This window comes from Amia ocellicauda, chromosome 5, assembly GCF_036373705.1.
Source record: "Amia ocellicauda isolate fAmiCal2 chromosome 5, fAmiCal2.hap1, whole genome shotgun sequence".
NCBI lineage: Eukaryota > Metazoa > Chordata > Actinopteri > Amiiformes > Amiidae > Amia > Amia ocellicauda.
Genome location: NC_089854.1, coordinates 3,629,797 through 3,647,873, shown reverse-complemented (window position 1 = coordinate 3,647,873; position 18,077 = coordinate 3,629,797). Strand labels below are relative to the sequence as shown.

At 47.9% G+C, this 18,077-nt stretch overlaps 2 protein-coding genes across 6 annotated transcripts in view; both read right to left on the bottom strand.

The window, feature by feature from the left end:
- rassf5 (Ras association domain family member 5) overlaps positions 1 to 2,919 on the bottom strand; it is a 45,612-nt gene extending 42,693 nt beyond the window's left edge. The window contains exon 1 of the mRNA XM_066703288.1: positions 1,940 to 2,919. Within this exon, the coding sequence (XP_066559385.1) occupies positions 1,940 to 2,825 (886 nt within the window). The 5' untranslated portion in view covers positions 2,826 to 2,919. The remainder of the gene's footprint in view (positions 1 to 1,939) is intronic.
- A 1,366-nt stretch (positions 2,920 to 4,285) lies between these two features.
- On the bottom strand, positions 4,286 to 17,294 carry ikbke (inhibitor of nuclear factor kappa B kinase subunit epsilon). 5 transcript variants are annotated; one of them, XM_066703284.1, is made up of 22 exons: positions 17,091 to 17,294; positions 15,534 to 15,670; positions 14,369 to 14,504; positions 13,877 to 14,014; positions 13,358 to 13,490; positions 13,094 to 13,275; positions 12,662 to 12,822; positions 12,380 to 12,490; positions 12,085 to 12,264; positions 11,548 to 11,744; positions 10,580 to 10,638; positions 10,376 to 10,467; positions 9,990 to 10,091; positions 9,682 to 9,742; positions 9,115 to 9,227; positions 8,894 to 8,970; positions 8,598 to 8,637; positions 8,213 to 8,314; positions 7,598 to 7,694; positions 7,308 to 7,399; positions 6,731 to 6,802; positions 4,286 to 6,368 (listed from the first exon to the last, which is right to left on the bottom strand). In XM_066703284.1, the coding sequence occupies exons 3-22, from the start codon at positions 14,456 to 14,458 to the stop codon at positions 6,335 to 6,337; spliced, it is 2,133 nt and encodes a 710-aa protein (XP_066559381.1). In that variant the 5' UTR covers positions 14,459 to 14,504; positions 15,534 to 15,670; positions 17,091 to 17,294; the 3' UTR covers positions 4,286 to 6,334. The 5 variants fall into 5 exon arrangements, with proteins under 5 accessions (XP_066559381.1, XP_066559376.1, XP_066559380.1 ...); XM_066703279.1 differs by having other exon boundaries at positions 13,358 to 13,493; positions 17,091 to 17,293; XM_066703283.1 differs by having other exon boundaries at positions 9,682 to 9,739; positions 13,358 to 13,493; positions 17,091 to 17,293.
- Positions 17,295 to 18,077: the final 783 nt, after the last annotated feature.

The following is an 18,077-nucleotide window of genomic DNA, read 5'->3' as shown; positions in this document are numbered from 1 at the left end:
AAGGTGATAACTGGGCAGGATACAAGGGCACACGTCCCCCGATATGCACTGGCACACTACACTGAGGGATTGGTGCCGTCGTGGAAATGCACAGTCCTCTATAGCACCATAACAGCACAGGTCTGTCACCGTGCCACTACAATCCTTCACAGCCTCACAAACGCCAAACAAAAGCTCCACTCTTGGTGATCGGAATCAAGTTCGGGAGGTTGGGAGTGAACATGAGCGGGAATGCCAGTCCCCTCTGTTTTGGCTAAGTAATAACACCGTACACTACACTAACACTGTACACTGCACTCAGAAACAAAACCATCACAGGAGCCAGAATCGCAGCGTGTAGAAACGACCGTGCCAGTGACCTCAAGTGAGGTAATTTAAACTTTAGCCAAAGCTATGAATCATCCACCATGGGGGCTGGCTGGGCAGAACGGCGAGTGTTGAAGGAGGGTCGGAGTTCACACGGTAAAGGTGCATTAGCCATTGTGTATGGGTCGTAACTCACATAGCTCCGTGCCTCTGCACACATCAGCAGGTTATATGGGCTTCCTGAGCAAGGGGGGAAATAATGGCCCTCTCCGCTTCATTTTCTGTGTTGGTATGTGTGCTTGGTCACAGTATGAAGGGGTTTTCTGTTGTTAATTTCACTCACAGGACTGTCGAATGATAGGCAGCCCTCTCACACACACACACACACACACACACACACACACACACTTGCTCTGCGCAGCATGCTCAGAATCAGCCATCTGTGAGCACCAATAAACAAACTGTGGGTCCCCCTCGCAGCCCGGCTACTAATTGCTTCAATAACGCTGGCCCTGGGAACCAGAGCTGGGATCTGGGAAAAAAAAAAAAGGCTGACAACAATGATCTATGTGCGCGCTTGTTAGTCACAGAAGACCCCCTCCCCAGTCACACTGCACCCCCCCTCGGCCCCTCCAGTAGGTGTAGAGACTAGTTTTTAAGCAACAAACCAGGAATGGTCCTTCAAAAGACTGTTACAACCTCACACAACTGTCGGTTAGTTTTCTTTCGTATGCATTTGATTTTGCTCTTTCACAGAAGCACCTCGTTGTTCTTGATATTGTTTTATGGGGATGCAATTCCATGTGGGGAAACAGGTTTCCTTTTTTAGGGAACTGCTGTTTATGCCCAACTCAGCTGTTAATAATAACATCCAGGTCTGTCAATGCGGCCAGTGTTGACAGCACAAAGAGGCTGCCCCGTCACACAAAGCCTTCAATAGACGCCTCTGCGCTAGGATCCATTATAGACCTCATTACAGGATTCCTGCACAGCAAAGCAATTCCTATGGCGATACATTTCTTTGCAGAGCACGTTTACAGCAAAGCTATTATCGGAAACTGCAGTGGCCAATAAAGCACACAGTCCTTATCAAATGTATACATGTAATTAACTTAATGGGTGTATTACTTATATAGTCCCCCCCACACACACACCATGCACTAGCACTCCATATGTCCACCCTTACAACACACAACCAATGCGAGAGCTCAGGAAGAACTTGCCACAAAGGTGAGAACAAAGCCAGTGGATTTATTTTGTGACACAGCATTGTTTACACCGCGTTAAACACAAGCAGGCGGCCAACACAAATAATACAAGTAACTTCCCTTCTGTATGCAAAGCATTCCCGTCTATTAAAACGGCTCTCACTGCTTTCACAGCTGAGCGCACTATGCTAGACTGTCACGTTTGTGCCGTCTGTGTTTGATAACACACGAGTCCAGGCCTGGCTGGCTGTTCAACTTGAACATAATACCAGCCCGCGCAGTGCCCATATCGCCCATATCGCCCATATCGCCCAGATCGCCCGACTCAGTCCAGCAGCACAGCAGACTCCCTGGCCGGCTGTCTCTCTCTGCCTTGGGCTGCTACTCTGCCGCGCACAGCATCCCCGCCACCCCTGCACACTTACTTTTACACTTCAGCGCTTCGGCGTGCACCAGGCGGTTGCACACATCACACCAGTCCCGGCTCACCGAGCCCGGGGCGAAGCAGTGCCCCTCGCCCCTCTCCTCCCGGACCCGCGGGTCCTCCTGCTGGAAGATGGACCATGCCTCCCGCCGCGGGGGGTCGTGCCGCATGAGCTTCACCACGCCGGACCGGCCCTGGGTCACCACGGGCATCCGCTGAGCCCCGAAGCCGCCCCCGTCGCCCATGGCGCTGAAGTCGCCGCCGGGGTGCAGGGTGATCTGCGAGGAGCGCCGGCCCCCGGGTCTGTGCGGGGGGGACGTGTCCGGGACGCTGCCTGTGGGCTCTGCGCCGCTGGGCTCTGCTTTGGAGTCCCTTGTGTCCGCTCCGCAGTGCGAGCAGGGCGGCGAGTGACTAGTGCCTCGGCTCCCAGAGTCAGTGTCGTCTCTCGGCTTCACATTCTCCCCGTCCGCCCTGGGGCCGCCGCCGCCGCTGCTGGTTGGCTTCACCTGGGACGCCACCGCCTGGCCGCCCGCTCTCCTGGCAGCGCATCTGCAGCAGGTCGCCGGGCTGTGCGCCGCTACATTGTCCAGCCTGCAGGGCTGCAGCACCGGGCACCCGACACTGACACCGCCGCCTCCGAGCTCCGGCGCCGCGGCGCTTCCAGAAGGATGTAAATGGTTTAGGGATGCCGTCGCTGCCGCCGTGGCCGAGACTGCTAGCCCGTCCGTGGCCGCAGCCGGGGCGCTCTTGCGCGGCTTCATCTCGCCGGAGCTCTTCCTCAGGATCCTCTTCCTCTCGCTGGTCGTCAGCCTGCCGAAGAGGCGCTGCTGCTCCGGGTCCAGGTGCGGCGGGTTCGGGCGCTGCGGGCCCACCGCGGCCGACGCCATCGCTGTGTCTGTGTCTCTGTCTGTCTGTCTGTCTGTCTGTCTGTCCGTCTGTGTCTCCGTCTGTCTCTCCGTCTCTCCGGCGCGAGGCTGACGCAGTCCGGAGCGCGCGCGCTGTCTTAAAGGGCGCGCTTCTCTTTTTTCTCTGTGTGGGGGGGACTGGGGGATTCCTGCTGTCTCGCAAAGGTATTTTCCCATCCTTTATAATATCATAGCATCAGGATGACATTATTCATATTCATAATAAGAACAATGACAATAATGTCAAATTAAAATGACCGAAGTATAGATGTAGTAGCAGCACACGGTGTCTATATTCTGAGAGACTGAGGAACTGAACCTCTTCACCCTGGAACAGAGGAGACTCTCAGTAGGACTTTCCCTTCAGACCTGGAATAAGTCTGGTTGCTCTCCTCTGAACTGCCTCTAGAGCAGCGATATCTTTCTTGAAGTGTGGAGCCCAGAACTGTCCACAGTATCCAGATGAGCTCTAACTAGTGCATTGTACAGTCTGAACATCACTGCCCTTGTTCTCAATTCTACACTTTTGACAATATACCCTAGCATTGTGTTTGCCTTTTTTATTGCTTCCCCACTGGATGGAGAAAGTGAGGAGTCCACATAGACTCCTAGGTCTTTCTCATGCGTTACTTCATCTAGTTCTATTCCTCCCATAGTGTAATTATAGTGGACATTTTTGTTACCTGCATGTAATACCTTGTACTTGTCCACATTGAATTTCATCTGCCAGGTGTCACCCACAACTGAATATTATCTATGTCCCTTTGAATAGCCTGTGCTGCCGAGATTGTATCTGCTGAGTCAGCTATTTTAGTATCATCTGCAAATGTGACAAGTTTGCTAACTATCCCAGAGTCCAGATCATCAATATAGATTAGAAACAGCAAAGGCCCTAGTACTGATCCCTGTGGAACTCCACTAACAACCTCACTCCAGTTAGAAGCGACTCCTCTAATCGACACCCTCTGTTTCCTAGACATCAACCAGTTCATAATCCATCTGCTTACATGACCCTGAATGTCTACAGCTTCCAATGTGAGGATCAGTCTTTGATGTGGAACCTTATCAGAAGCTTTTTTGAAATCTAAGTATATCATATCATATGCTTTCACCTGATCTACAGCTGCAGTTGCATGTTCAAAGAATTCTAATAAATTAATAAGACACGATCTGCCTCGTCTAAACCCATGTTGACTCTCTCCAAGAATATGGTTTTCATTAAGATGCTCCTCTATTTTCTGTCTAATCATTTTTTCCAACATTTTACAGGTGATGCAGGTGAGACTGATTGGTCTGTAATTTCCTGGCTCAGTTTTGTCCCCTTTCTTGTGGATTGGTTTGACATTTGCTGTCTTCCAGTCAGTTGGCACATCCCCTGTTCTAAGTGTCATGTGTTAAAGTTTACACGTTTTTTAATGTAGTAGTAACAACAACAATCAATCTGAAATTGAAAATCTGTGTTCCTTTAATTAATAATCCTGTTAATATTGTATACAAAGTTACAGAGGGAAATAAATCCATAGCTTTCAGGTCGAAGGTTAGGTGTGCTGAAGGATATAGGGAAGACACGGATGTATATACTCTTGTTAAAAACATGTTGAGAGAGCATTGAATTCGTTTTCTATCTGATTTCTCGTGTCCTAACAGCCCCAGGAACAATACACCCAAATCACACCCTTTACTCAAGTGACGTCACAAAGAAAAGCATGATTAGTCGGCGTGTCCGAGTAAAAACAAAGGCGTGTGTAGAAAGGTCATCTGACCGCACTCCCACACGTCACTGTCACACAATCAGCCACCTGCTGTGAAAACAGTCCTAACTGCAATGACAAATTAAGAAACGTAGTATAGACTGATTTTGGAAACGTAATATGATATGTATTATATAAGACGGAATTCATGACAGAATTAGTACATTTGAGTTTTTTTATGAAAAATGTCCATAAGTGCTGATTCCCAGGGGAATTCCTGAGAATACCATTGTTCCCTTTTCTAAATAATAATGAAAAGGGGGAAGAAAACATCCGTGCGGGTCTGCTTTTCATACAACATGTATCTACAAAAGTAAACCTGAATCTGTTTGTATTTACATACATGTTTCAATTCCTCGAAATACTAAAAAAACAAACAAACACACATTTCTGTTAGATACTGGACATGAAAAGCCGCTCTATGCGGGCTTCAGCGCTTGTTTTGCTGGTGTTTCGGTTGACAGGAGACTGCAGTGAGGGAAGCGCTCACAGACCCAGGGAACTTCACAAAAACCCCATTAGGACACACACCAGCCGCTGGGACACAGGGACTCCCTCCGAGAGGCGGAACAGAGACGCACAGTACGCTCTGCGCGGATAATTACTTAATTGGCGCACAATACGTTCTGCGTGGATAATTAGTTAATTGGCCAGAATGTCTCTGATCCCCGGGTGTTTATTTGAGGTAGAGGGACCGGTGAGCGATGCTCCAGGCCGGCATTTCAAGATTACTGTCCTGTCGGATAAACTGAGACGCCTGTGATGCTGCTGCGCTGGATGCTCTGTAAACTCCATAAACCACAGGCTGCTCTATTAGTAACCGTTGTATCAGATAACAACACGTAGCTCTTGTAATGTTATTTGCTCGTGTCTGTTAGGTTAAGAAACAGATTACTCTAACCCCCCCCCCCCCCAAATACGTTTACTTTCACTTGTATTTTCCTGTAATCTTTAATATATATCCCCCCAATAAATACCTTTTTGAATGTTTCTTATAGGTTTCCATGTTTTGAACATATTTCAGTGTTGTTATAACACGTGTTGAGGTGTTTAACCATGCTTCACAATAATACAGAAAGTAGGAAAAGAAAAGGCAGTTGTTTTGTTTAGTTTTTTACTGTAAAACATTCCTTGTACTGGGGTTTGAACTGATAATCTTCCAGTTTTAAGCCCAAGACCATAAGCTCCACTCCAGGCTTTTCTAGCTTTTAATGAAGTGTACTTGAACAGAAATAAAATATGAGGATATACATATTTTGCACATATACAAAGTAAAAAATAAAAATAAAGGGAGACAACCATTTAAATGAATGATGAAGTGGTTCTTCAATATTCTATGTATGAAATACTCGACCTCACAACAATGTGAAAGTGTCCAGTATCTCCACTGCTGTGACTCTGACTGGCACTAGAGCAGAGAATGATGTTTGCATGTTTACTCCGCCCCCAAAATAAAAACCCCAAGCAAGTCTGCCCCCTTGTGGCCACAGGCTGAGGACTTTTCATGGCAGAAAGACAAATATATACACCAAGACAAATAATCAGGTAGATGGATAGATAGATAGGTACATAAACCAGCAGGTAGGTCACTTAATAAATACATAAGTATAAAGAAACCAAATTCACATAACTGACTAACTTTTTTACATTGATCCTGAGTGGCATGCGAGTGGCATGCGAGTGGCGTGTGAGTGGCATGTTTGGACGCTGACAGCCGCCGGCCGGGGATCAATTGTACATTCACACGCCTGGACTGGCGCTCAGGACCCCGAAGCTGTAACAAAGCACAGACACCCAATTGACAACCAGATGCGTACAGGGTCCCTCTCAGCTACTGGGGGTGGGTGATGCTTTTGCTTATAGGATTAAATAAAAACAAAATGCTGGTTCTGTGTGTGTGTGTGTGTGTGTATCACTACCGACAATTGTTTTTATTGTACTTTTCTTGTAAAATGTCTTATTTATTTATTTGTACAATTTCAAGCTCAATATCGGGTGATTTATACATATTCAAGTCCACGGATATCTATCTGTCTGTCTCCGTCCAGTAGAGGAGGAGATATGTTGTCGGGGTGTTGTGTATCGAGGGTTGTGGAGCTCGTGCCGAGGTGTGGTTCGTCGAGGGGCCGGACACACCTCTCGATGATGCTGTTGTTTCGCTGCAGCTCGTGAGCCACCGCCTCCATCTCGTCTCTCAGCCGACTGATCCTGAAAAAGAAGCGCACACCGACAGATCAGAACAACCTGAGCGTCTGCACTGCAGCCCTCACGGGACACGGATGGAGAAATGAACAAAGGACCTCTGTAAGAAAGTCACAGACTGCACCTCGAGCTAATCCCGAGGATAAATAACAAGATTATCCATAAAAAGGTGCAATATTTGTCTTCTTTTTTTGCTGGTTTCATTTCCCGAAGGTATAAACACACACACACACTGGGGGAGGTTTCATCATCTCAGAGAACAATGCAGACAGAAAGAACAGAGACCATCGCCGCTCAACTGAAACCTGTTCTCCAGGGTGATGTCACTCCAGGATTGTCATGGATTGTGTGACACTAATTACCCGTGAAGGATATTGTTCTTGCAAGGATCAGTACCAATCCGTCCCGTTGTTTTTCTTTCTGTATTGTTCTGCTATTGTGCCTACGTGGCACAGAAGAGCTACAACACTGATGTGCGTCCGTGTGAAGGCCGCTGTCCCCCATCCCTCACCTGAAGATCATCTGGTCTCGATCCTTCCCGCAGCCCTGGGGTTCGGCCCACCCTGCGCCCTGCGGCCCCCTGAGGAGAGCTCGCTCCAGCACCTGAGACAGGACGGGACTTGTGAAACAGCACGGAATAAATACTATCGGTCATTTATCGAGGCACGACAAGAAACAACGGATCGGGGTGGCTGACCTTTGTAGAAGAAAAAAAAGTTAATAAAACGTGGCATCGTAATGACAGGGACAGAGAACCCGACCGCGGCTGCGTGTTTGTCAAAGGGGGGATGACCGGTCTACCTGTCCCTGCTGTTCCTCGCAAGCCTGCAGCTCTCCGATCAAGCTGATGAAGATGCATCTGAAGTCTTTTATCCGGCTCCTGATCTCGTGCAGTATGCTGAGGAAACACGATCACACACACACACACACACGTCATTTCTGGCCACTTCGACTGACATCATTAGGTAAAACAGCTTCTGGAATCCATTTCTGAATGACCCTCTGAGCAACACGTATGCACTCACTCAAAAAAACAAGAGATAAACATGGATTTTGGTTCTTCTGACAGACAAAACAAAACATATTATCAAAGGGCAGCATGAGGGTGAATAGTTTTTAACCGGCTACTCAGGGTGCTGTTTTTGAAAGCCCAGATTCTGTTTTATAGCAAGGAAAGTGCATACTGGGAGTTCAGGGTGCCGAGACTCTGCTTGTGAAGATTCGCGCTGGGAAGCCGCTCTCTGGGCTGCAGTCGGCACAGACAGGGTGAGTGTCACACTTAAACGCATCCCCGCCACTTCCTCTCAATCCCCTTCTCGGCCCCGGGTTTAGATTTAATTTAAGCAAGTCCCACTCTCGCTTCCGTGACGTGTAACACACGCAGTCACACAACACCGCCTCCTCCGTGCCGCTCACCTGCTCCAGTCCGCCGTCTTGCACAGAACGGCCTGGTACTTCTGCAGACACTCGTCTTTGAAGAGAGACTTCACTTTCTTAATGTGAGATGTCAGGTTAATCCTAAAACAAAGGCAAAAAACAAACGCACAAAAAAACTGAATACGATTGGCTTCTTTAAGGCCCTTGCGAATGATGTTTAAACATCTTGTGTGTATGCAGTATAGGCATGTACAATAGATAAATAATCCAATTTACAGAATGTATTCCCTCGTAGTGAATATGCACATTTTAAAGCCAGAAAGGTCATGTTAGGTTAAGTAATTAACATATTAAATATTTTATAATGGATTTGTATAGTGTTTCCTCACAATATAGCATATGGCGCATTGGATCCGTTACTCACTTTTCAAACTTGTGTATCTGTTCGTCGTTGTACATCAGTTCTGTGACAAGAAATAAAACACAATGCGGTCAAGCTGGTGTGAACGTGTACATACAGTCATCGGGTCATCTTCACTACACACTCTTTGAGTTTGAAGTGGGTTGTCTGCACATCTTCTCTAGATATTTATTGATGGTTTTGTGAAGGGGAAAAAAAATGCACAGGTAAGTAAACTGTAAGTAATTGACAATACTATAAGCACACTAAAATAGAGAAGTAAAATAGATTTAATAACCGCAAAATACAAACACACTCACTGCCTGCCACCCTGTCCTTCCGGTACTGCTGGTAGACAAGCGTGATCTTCTCCAACAGACACTCTATCTTCGGTACCCTGGACGAGGACGGGAAATGGCCGGGCGACGCCAACGGAGAAGGACACGTTGTTACACGCCATGAACAACACACTCACGGGCATTCTCGTGAACCTTCACTGAGGTATAATCTGGACTACGCTAAAGACTGAGGAGGAACCTACGTTTTGTCCTTGGCCAATATCTCCGACTGTTTGGACCAGTCCACCTTCAGGTGCTCCACGCTGGTCTGGAAGTCCCGGACGCTGTTGGTGTAGAGGTGCAGGTTCTCCTGAATCTGAGGGCGAGACAAGAGCCCTTAGACAGGTGTGGTCCTTCAAAATCGGTTCTTGCCTGAGATTTGCGGGTTTGGTCTCTTCCCGGTTTACCCTCCACCTCCATCGGTTAATCGAAGCAAATGCATCCAATCAGACCTCTTGTCTTGGACTGCAGAAGACCCTCCAGAGATGCCACACAGCGCCACAAAACCCATACACACACAGCAGGGCTCTTCAACTATTGGGGGCAAGTTTGTAAAAAAGTTGGTAGCCAGAAACATTGTAGTTTGGACTTTTTAAGCACCATAATACGTCTTAGGCTACAGGAAGTAATGTTGGTACTACTTTACTTCCAAGATGAATTGCATTCGCATGCCGATGTGGCCAGTGGACTGATGTTCAGCATCTCTGTGGGTTTACAGGACAGATCAATTCCCCCGCAGTGTGTCGCCGGGCAGTCACAGCCTTGCTCACCAGCTGGAGCTTCTTCCTCTGGTCCGTGGTGTCGGGGGTCTCGGCCGCGGTCGACTGGCTGCTTGGGGGAGGGGACCAGAGAGAGGTTTTTTTGGAACGTTAGCGCCGTGTTTGAGTGACATCCTTTTTTATTTTATTTCCCTTTCTGTATGATCTAGGTCCTTCCTTCCCCGTTATGTATTGGTCACAGCTGAAGCAAAGGAAGAAGTCGTGTTGCGGTTAACTCCTCCGCCCCCGGCCGCACGACAACCCCGAGACGACTAGGAGACTGAAACCAATGACCGAGCAAGACGTGCCCTCATACTCACAGCTTGCACAGCCGTCCCTCGGTCTTGAGGCAGGCCGTGAGCTTCATGTTCAGGATGTTGATCTTCTGAACTGTCGTGCTGCATTCCTGCCGCACATTTTCACTGGAAGATGGTAACGGAGAGAAAAGGGTCTCTCTTGAATGCAGGTTTCCTAACATGTGTTCTTAAATAACATCAATACAATATATACAATCATGAATAAATGATCAAATCAATCAATCCAGAAGATGAGATGTGCCATGTTTTTTCTAAATGTTTCTGATTTATTCTCGTTCTGCATTTTCTTTGCTTTCAATTTTCGTCTGCTTAAAATAAAGTCAATGAAAAACCGCAAGCCTGATCTTAAATGAAGAATAAATCTCCTCATTGTTGGCCAACGTACTCACAAGAAACAGTAGAATCCCTGCAGCACCAGGTCCTGGCACTTCATCAAGGACCGCGCCACCCTGAGGTACTGGTGGATGACTCCGGTGATCGCCTGTGGAGAACAGAGAACAGAAGCACAGACTTGTCCCTAGACCTGTTCTGGACCGAGGAGGGGGGTTTCTCCTGTAGGAAAATATCTTCCTCTTATTAACCTTCACACGTACCTTTGAGAAACTGAAATCCACAACGACGTCGAAGCGCGACGGCACGGTCGGGGCCTCGGCTAAAGAGAACGGAGAGGAGGAGGCGGGTGAGAAGGGTGTAGAAACAAACATTAGGGAGGAATAGAATTGGAAGAAGTAACGCATGAGAAAGACCTTGGAGTCTATGTGGACTCCTCACTTTCTTAATCTAAACAATGTGGGGAAGCAATTAAAAAGGCAAACACAATGTTAGGGTATATTGTCAAAAGTGTAGAGTTGAGAACAAGGGCAGTGATGTTCAGACTGTACAATGCACTAGTTAGAGCTCATCTGGATACTGTGGACAGTTCTGGGCTCCACACTTCAAGAAAGATATCGCTGCTCTAGAGGCAGTTCAGAGGAGAGCAACCAGACTTATTCCAGGTCTGAAGGGAAAGTCCGACTGAGAGACTGAGGAACTGAACCTTTTCACCCTGGAACAGAGGAGACTACGTGGGGACTTCATCCAAGTCTTCAAAATCATGAAAGGCATCGACCACATCAAACCAGAGGAGCTTTTCCAGATCAGCAGGGACACACGCACCCGGGGACACAAATGGAAATTGGGCTTCAAGGCATTCAAGACAGAAAACAGGAGACACTTCTTCACACAGAGAGGCGTCACAATCTGAACAAACTCCCCAGCGATGCGGCTGAAGAGACAATTTGGGAACATTAAAAGACAGACAGGATAGGATCCTTGATCACTGAGTTATTAATGGACACCAAACGAGCACGATGGGGCGAATGGCCTCCTCTCGTCTGGACACTTTCTTATGTTCTTCTTATTGAAAAAGGATGCTCTGACAAAATGTTGAAGATCATTCACACAGTACAATGAGCTGCTTGGTTTAATAGAGAGATATAGAACTAGAAAGGTCTGAAAAGGAGGCGTGTGTGTGTGTGTGTGTGTGTGTGTGTGTGTGTGTGTGTGTGTGTGTGTCTCTTACGTTCATGGTACAGCACTCCGACAGTCTTCTCCAGCTCACGGCTGATCAGGAAAAGGGGTCTGTCAGCGGTGGTCTGGGGGAAATTCACCACCTTCATGGAGGGCTCTAGGGAGAAGGGGTGTCCCTGGAACAGGTACTGCTGCCTCTCGGGGGTCACCTGCGTCTGTTTGGCCACCTCCTCGAAGAAGATGGACACCCTGCGGAGGCCGGGGAAGGGAAGGAGGTCAGACGCAGGCGTGATGTGCGATTAGAGGCCGGCAGCACGCGCTGACAAGATTTATACGTTTTGCTGAGGAAGCCAAACCACCTAGTGACTCATAAAACCAGTGCTACACAACCGTGTGTCGGCCTGGGTGAGAAAGGGCGTGTGCTGAGAGATGAATGACATCATAATAATAGAAATAATGACATAGAATCACACCGGTGAATCGACCGCTGGCCTAGTCTAAATAAAACATCCGTGAAACGTGACAACCCAACCCAACCCAACCCAATGCTCTCTCTCTCTCTCTCTCTCTCTCTCTCTCTCTCTCTCACGTGTTGTAGTTGTGGATGTAGATGGTATGCGCTGAGGCCTGCTGCAGGGAGAAGACATGGATCTCCACACGGTGCAGGATGCCCGTGGTCTCAGCGAAAAACTGGTCAAATCCCCAGCACTTCTCCTGGTCAGCCTCCAGGATGTTGGCCAGCACCGGGACCAGCTGGGCCTTCAGTCCCCTGAGCAACACAGGGACAAGAGCAGCCAATCACCGGACAGACATGGTCATGTGACTTTACTCTTCCCCCGAGGTGAACTGGAGCGTGTTTGAGGAAGCCGGCGGCCTGCACTCACACTGAGAGCTGACAGGAGACGGGAAGTTCATAGCTCCACTCGATGTTCCCATCCTCGACCCGCTGCACGCCGGCAATGGCCCCCTGGGGCTTCTGGGTGGTGATATTATACCTGCGGGTCAGAGAGTGGGAAAAGGATCGGATCACCAGGCCTCGGTGTGAACAAATGTAACAGCCTGGGGTATCGTGAAGTGAAGCACATATCGTTATGTTAGGAAATGTTGCGGCCTTCGAGAAGAAAAAAATGAGTCTGCTTTTGACAACACAAGCCGTGGTCTCGTACATGATCTGCTTGTTCTTGCGCGGCCCTCCAAACGGGATGAAGGGCAGGCACCCGGCGGCGGCATGGTAGAAGGTGACGCCGATGCTCCACAGGTCCACTGTCACCCCGAAGGTCTTCTGCTGCGGCTTCCTCAGGACGGCGCGCATGTACATGTCCGGGTGCTGCCAGAGACAGGAGAGCACGAGGTGAGAGAGCTGGCGGACGTCAGGAGCTCTGGAGCCCAAATCCCTCGGGCAACAGTCCGGGCTTCGGATCAGAAACATCTGCACCGAGATCTAAACCTGGTGTCTACGGCAATCTATAACATTATTCAGTCATGGTCGGCACACAATCACAGGTCAGCTTCTTTAGATTAATTCTTAAAGGACGCCACACTCTCTCCCCTCTGTGTTATAGTCATGCTCTTCCCATCCCTTCACCGTTTCCCCTCACCAGGTACTCCTCGGTGCCATAGATGGACACGAACTTCTCGTCATCCTCCAGTTCCCGCGCCGCCCCGAAGTCGGTGAGCTTGTAGACGGAGCGCCCGTCCTCCCCCACCAGGCGCATGATGTTTCCGGGCTTGATGTCACGGTGGACCACGCCGTTCTCCCGCAGGTGGTTCATGCCGGCCACTAGCGAGACAAGGGCGGCGGTGAAGAGACAAGACGCGGCCACACCCCCTCGGATACGGCAGAACCCACGGGCCCAACTCACCGACACATTGCAGGACGATGAGGAACTCGGACTGCGGGAGGCCGTAGGCGTTCTCCGGGTCCTCCAGCAGGTTGAGCAGGCTACCCCCTGAGCAGTACTCCATCACCAGCACCTTCTGCTTGGCGTGCATGTGCTTCTGACGACAAAACAGCCCGCTCAGACGTGCGAGACATAAGAATGACAGCCGCCCATCGAGCAGGTCGTCACAGTTGGGTGTTTGATGTTTAAATTGTGTTTTTGTTTCATGATGAGCTTGTTTGGAACAACCATGAGGACCACAAGGGTCACTGGTCTAAATTAACTGTCTCTTAATTGCTGGTGTTTGGTGTAAAACCCTGGACAGATAAACCCATTTGGGAGCTACAACAGACACAGGAGAGGTTACATTCCCGATTCTTCACCAGAGCGATCCGAGACAGTAGAGATCTCAATAGGGTGTCCCTCGGGTCACTACAGTCTTGTCCCCGTGTGACCGGCGGCCCAGCCATTGCGCCTCGGAAGAGAATCGCGGGTCCCTACCTCCTCCACCGCGAACAGCCGCACGATGTTGAAATGGTTGAGCTTCCGGAGCATCTCGAACTCACGCATCTGCACCTCGTACGGGCGGATGTAGCTCATGTTGTTGAACACCTTGACGGCCACCAGCTCGCCCGTTTTCTGACAAAATGAAATAGGGAGAGATGGGCTTGAAGCTGTCACTGTGAAAAAACTAACAATGAGGGAGGTCTGAGTCTACTGCTTGCACTTGGTTAGCTGAGAAGCAAAGGCTGATACCCAGAATGCCTTGGGCCTGTGCTTCTTAATCAGACAGGAAGGCTGTTTGAAACACGGGACAGTGTGGTGAGGTTGGCACTTCGGTCAGTGATAATATTATGCTGGTTTCCTGCCAAAGGTTGCAATGGAGACACACAACTGGGCAAGGGGAGGCAGGGAGGGCCTGTGAGGAATGGATTAAGGGCCCAGAAAGTGACAGGTGAAGCTTGGAAGTGCAAGTTAGTGTTGTCACTGTACCTTGTTGCGAGCCTTATACACACTGGCAGTGGCCCCCTGTCCCAGGATGTCCCCAGGGGACCAGAGGAAGTTAGCAGTGCTGGCCATCATTTTATCGGCTGACGAAGTTCTCACCAAGTGTGGCTTCAGGTTTGCACTGGAAGAACAGAGAGCAAATCATATCGCACACATGATGGTAAGCTGGAGGCCCATGTGGGAAACTCAGATATCTCTCATGTTTCTATATTTATATTATACTCTAAATAGATCACAGATATGTCAAAACATAACATGTATATTGCACATATGCGAGTTCTCCACAGAGGCATTGGTTCAAACTACTGTACAACAATTGTGACACCCAATAAAGGCACAGCAGCTGAATGGATATATAAATATACAGCTGTTATCCCCCATTCTGTAGTCACTCACACACAATGGATACCTTGTGCCTGTATTCCTTTATCACAACACACTCCGCTTGTCCAAAGACACATTTTAACGGAAAAACACCACCGTTATTTCTACACATGAGAGAGGAGCACAGACGCAAATTCAACAGCCACAGATGGGTCTGAGCGCCAGGTGAGTGACGAGTTCTATGATTCTTCATTACAGGTTGTGATGTCTCCGTTGTGCAGTGGTGTTGCAGCGCATCGCTTGTCTAGACTCCACAGTATTGAAAAACAATGCACTTAACATCTCATGAATTATAATCGCAACTCTTCGGCTTCGCTAAGAGACTCGGCACACAATGGGGCAACAAAAACATATTTCGGAAGTTGTCCAGGAGAATCTGAAATACCTATGACAACAAAAACACACTCCGATAAGAATATCTCGTAAACACACACCTACCTCACCTGTCTGTTATTTACTGAAGAACACCTGCAAAGCTTTACAGTAACTTCAACACAATCCTTTGATTACAGTCAAACAGTGAAGAAACAGACTCGCATCACTTTGCGAAACAAAGTTGTGATTTTGTGCTTAATTAGAGATGAGTTATGTTTTTAGTCAGAGAGAGAGAGAGAGATGTTTGCATACTGTCGAGATTAATTGCATTATTTTAGGATCGTTGTAGCTCACAGAGAAGGGCCATATTGTAACAGCAAGTGTATACATTATTCAAACTTTCTACTGTGGGTAAATAAAGTCAGTGATAAAGTAAAATAAAAACACTTACCTTCTGGTAGAGCACGACAGCGAACACTGGAGCAGCAAGTCTCTCACTCGCGGTCCACACAGGTGGCGAGGAATTAACGCGGTTGCGAAAGATGTCGCAATCTAATAAGACATCAGAGGAAGCCTTCGACTTCCTGCCTGAGGAACAAGTCGGACAGAGAAAAAAATCCCAACGTTACTTTGACCTACTTTACAAATGTCATTCTGTTCACATTACTCAGATACCGGCACATTTCATTTTTCCATTTTCACGATGATTAGTGTCCCACCGAAGATGTGTTGGCACTGGCCCCACTGGCCGAGGTGCCACCCGGCCTGGCGCTGCACACGCAGTGTTGTGAAGTGTGCTTGCATTGTAATCTGTGTCAGACAACTCATGTCCATCTGTGTAGCTTTACTGCTGGGAAAAGGGTTGTTCTGCAGCCAAACTCATCAGCATGACAATACTATTATTATTACTCTTCAGATACTCTCAGATTCTGCTCTAGGCAGAGGAAGTCTCGTACAATGATACACACAGTCAGTTGATGTAGATCACAATAAGGTACTTTAATACAGTCTACACAGTACATTATAAAACAATGCAATATAGTGCATCACAGACAGTATAGTACAGTGTATTAAAGCACATTCAATTACAGGGCAGGACACTAGGCAGTCAGACTGACTGATGCTGATGTATAACTGGGATTTCCAACAAACTCACAAGTGTTAATTATTCAACATGTATTTTGACTGTCACTTAAAACACGTTTGAGTCCCCTGTGATGCTGCCCGTTTTACACTTTTCTGGGGGTTGCAATTTGTTGGTCACATATGACAACACTTGTAGTGCGTTACGCTATATGTTCTCCTTCCCTATGAAATGAAAAGACCGAGCTTGATATCAATATGGGCATAGTCGCACAACTGATCAATATAATATAATATATAATAATATATATACAATATAATGAGTTATCGAGCTTTCCTTTAGACTTTTAACACACATCCATCATAAGTCGGTCTAAAGGCTCAGCGGACTGTGTTTCAAGCAGCTCCCCTCTCCCCCCACTCGGCATCGACAGCATGAACAGCATGCCTGAAACATGTAAAACAACATGCCCGAAACATGTAAAACAGCATGCCTCAAACATGTAAAACAGCATGCCCGAAACATGTAAAACAACATGCCTCAAACATGTAAAACAGCATGCCCGAAACATGTAAAACAGCATGCCCGAAACATGTAAAACAGCATGCCCCAAACATGTAAAACAGCATGCCTGAAACATATAAAACAACATGCTTTAAACATGTAAAACAGCATGCCTGAAACATGTAAAACAACATGCCCGAAACATGTAAAACAGCATGCCTCAAACATGTAAAACAGCATGCCTGAAACATGTAAAACAACATGCCCGAAACATGTAAAACAGCACCCATCCACTTACTGATCGCTGCCCTGCCTGCCTGTATGTATGTCGAAGGACACGTGTTGTGGTCGGACAACACAGTTCAATAATAAACCCCGTTCACAACACGGGTCGCACAGACAACCAACAAACCACTTCACCTCTTTATTTCGCCTCGGCTGGACCGGCGCCCCTAAAACACACCGATAAAACTTCTCTTTTCTAGCGAAGTCACACCGGATTGAGAGCTCGGGCAGCAGAGCAGCAGTTCAGGAACTGGAGCCGCTTTCGCTTTGGATCAGACACTTCCTTGTGTACCGGTCCTTAAAGAGACAGGCGGACAAAACGCACAGGGCAGAAACGGCTCATGTTTGAACTGAAACGCAGTGACACAATGTTGCGCAGATGGAATGCAGTGTAAACATCTGCGTTCCACTGAGCACATGATCAGCTGTGCGTCATCCATCCCCCGGGGGACTTTATCCACGAAGGGGCCACATTCAAATGACCCCTCAACTCCGCTGTAGGGAGACTTTCCAGACTAGATATTTGCTGCTGTTGTTGGTTTCCCGTTTCTTTAACATAAAAATATCAAATCATTTTCACACAGGAACAAAACCAAAGTGATTAAGAAACCAATTGAGTGCTTAGTTAAATGACAATGATTAGGCATGTTTATTTACTTATTTACCAATTGCTAATTTTGTCCAAAAGAGGGCAGTAAAACCCCACAATACACAACAGTAGGTCCTTGTTGGAGCCCCATGGGTTGGTTTCATGTCAACATGCAGATGCTCATCAGTACTGGAATACACGTTTCACTATCCAATAGACAACCTATCGATTAGTTAGTGGATTTATTTGAGGTTTTTACACCTGCACATTGTTTTCTAAACGGCTTAGTGAGAGTGCAGGCTGATAAGTAGATTGGGAGATATAATCGACAGTTGGAGAAAATGACCTCATCAATACACTCTGCCCCCCACACGTCCCGTTAGATCCTTTTCCCGCCCACACACTGACCCACAGACCACAGCTAACCTCCGACCTGGGCCCTCACTTTATGAAGGCACCCAAAAAGGCCCCGACCTGTGACCGGGCCCCTGCTCTGTATTTCGACGCTCTTCGCTGGCCCTCCTGGGTTCCTC

Coding starts and splice junctions, on each gene's coding strand:
- ikbke (XM_066703279.1), bottom strand. CDS start 14,458: ATGATGGCCAGCACTGCTAACTTCCTCTGGTCCCCTGGGGACATCCTG. Junction 12,491..12,661: donor CGCAAGAACAAGCAGATCAT/GTACGAGACCAC, acceptor TCTGACCCGCAG/GTATAATATCACCACCCAGA. Junction 6,369..6,730: donor AACAACAGCATCATCGAGAG/GTGTGTCCGGCC, acceptor GCTTTGTTACAG/CTTCGGGGTCCTGAGCGCCA.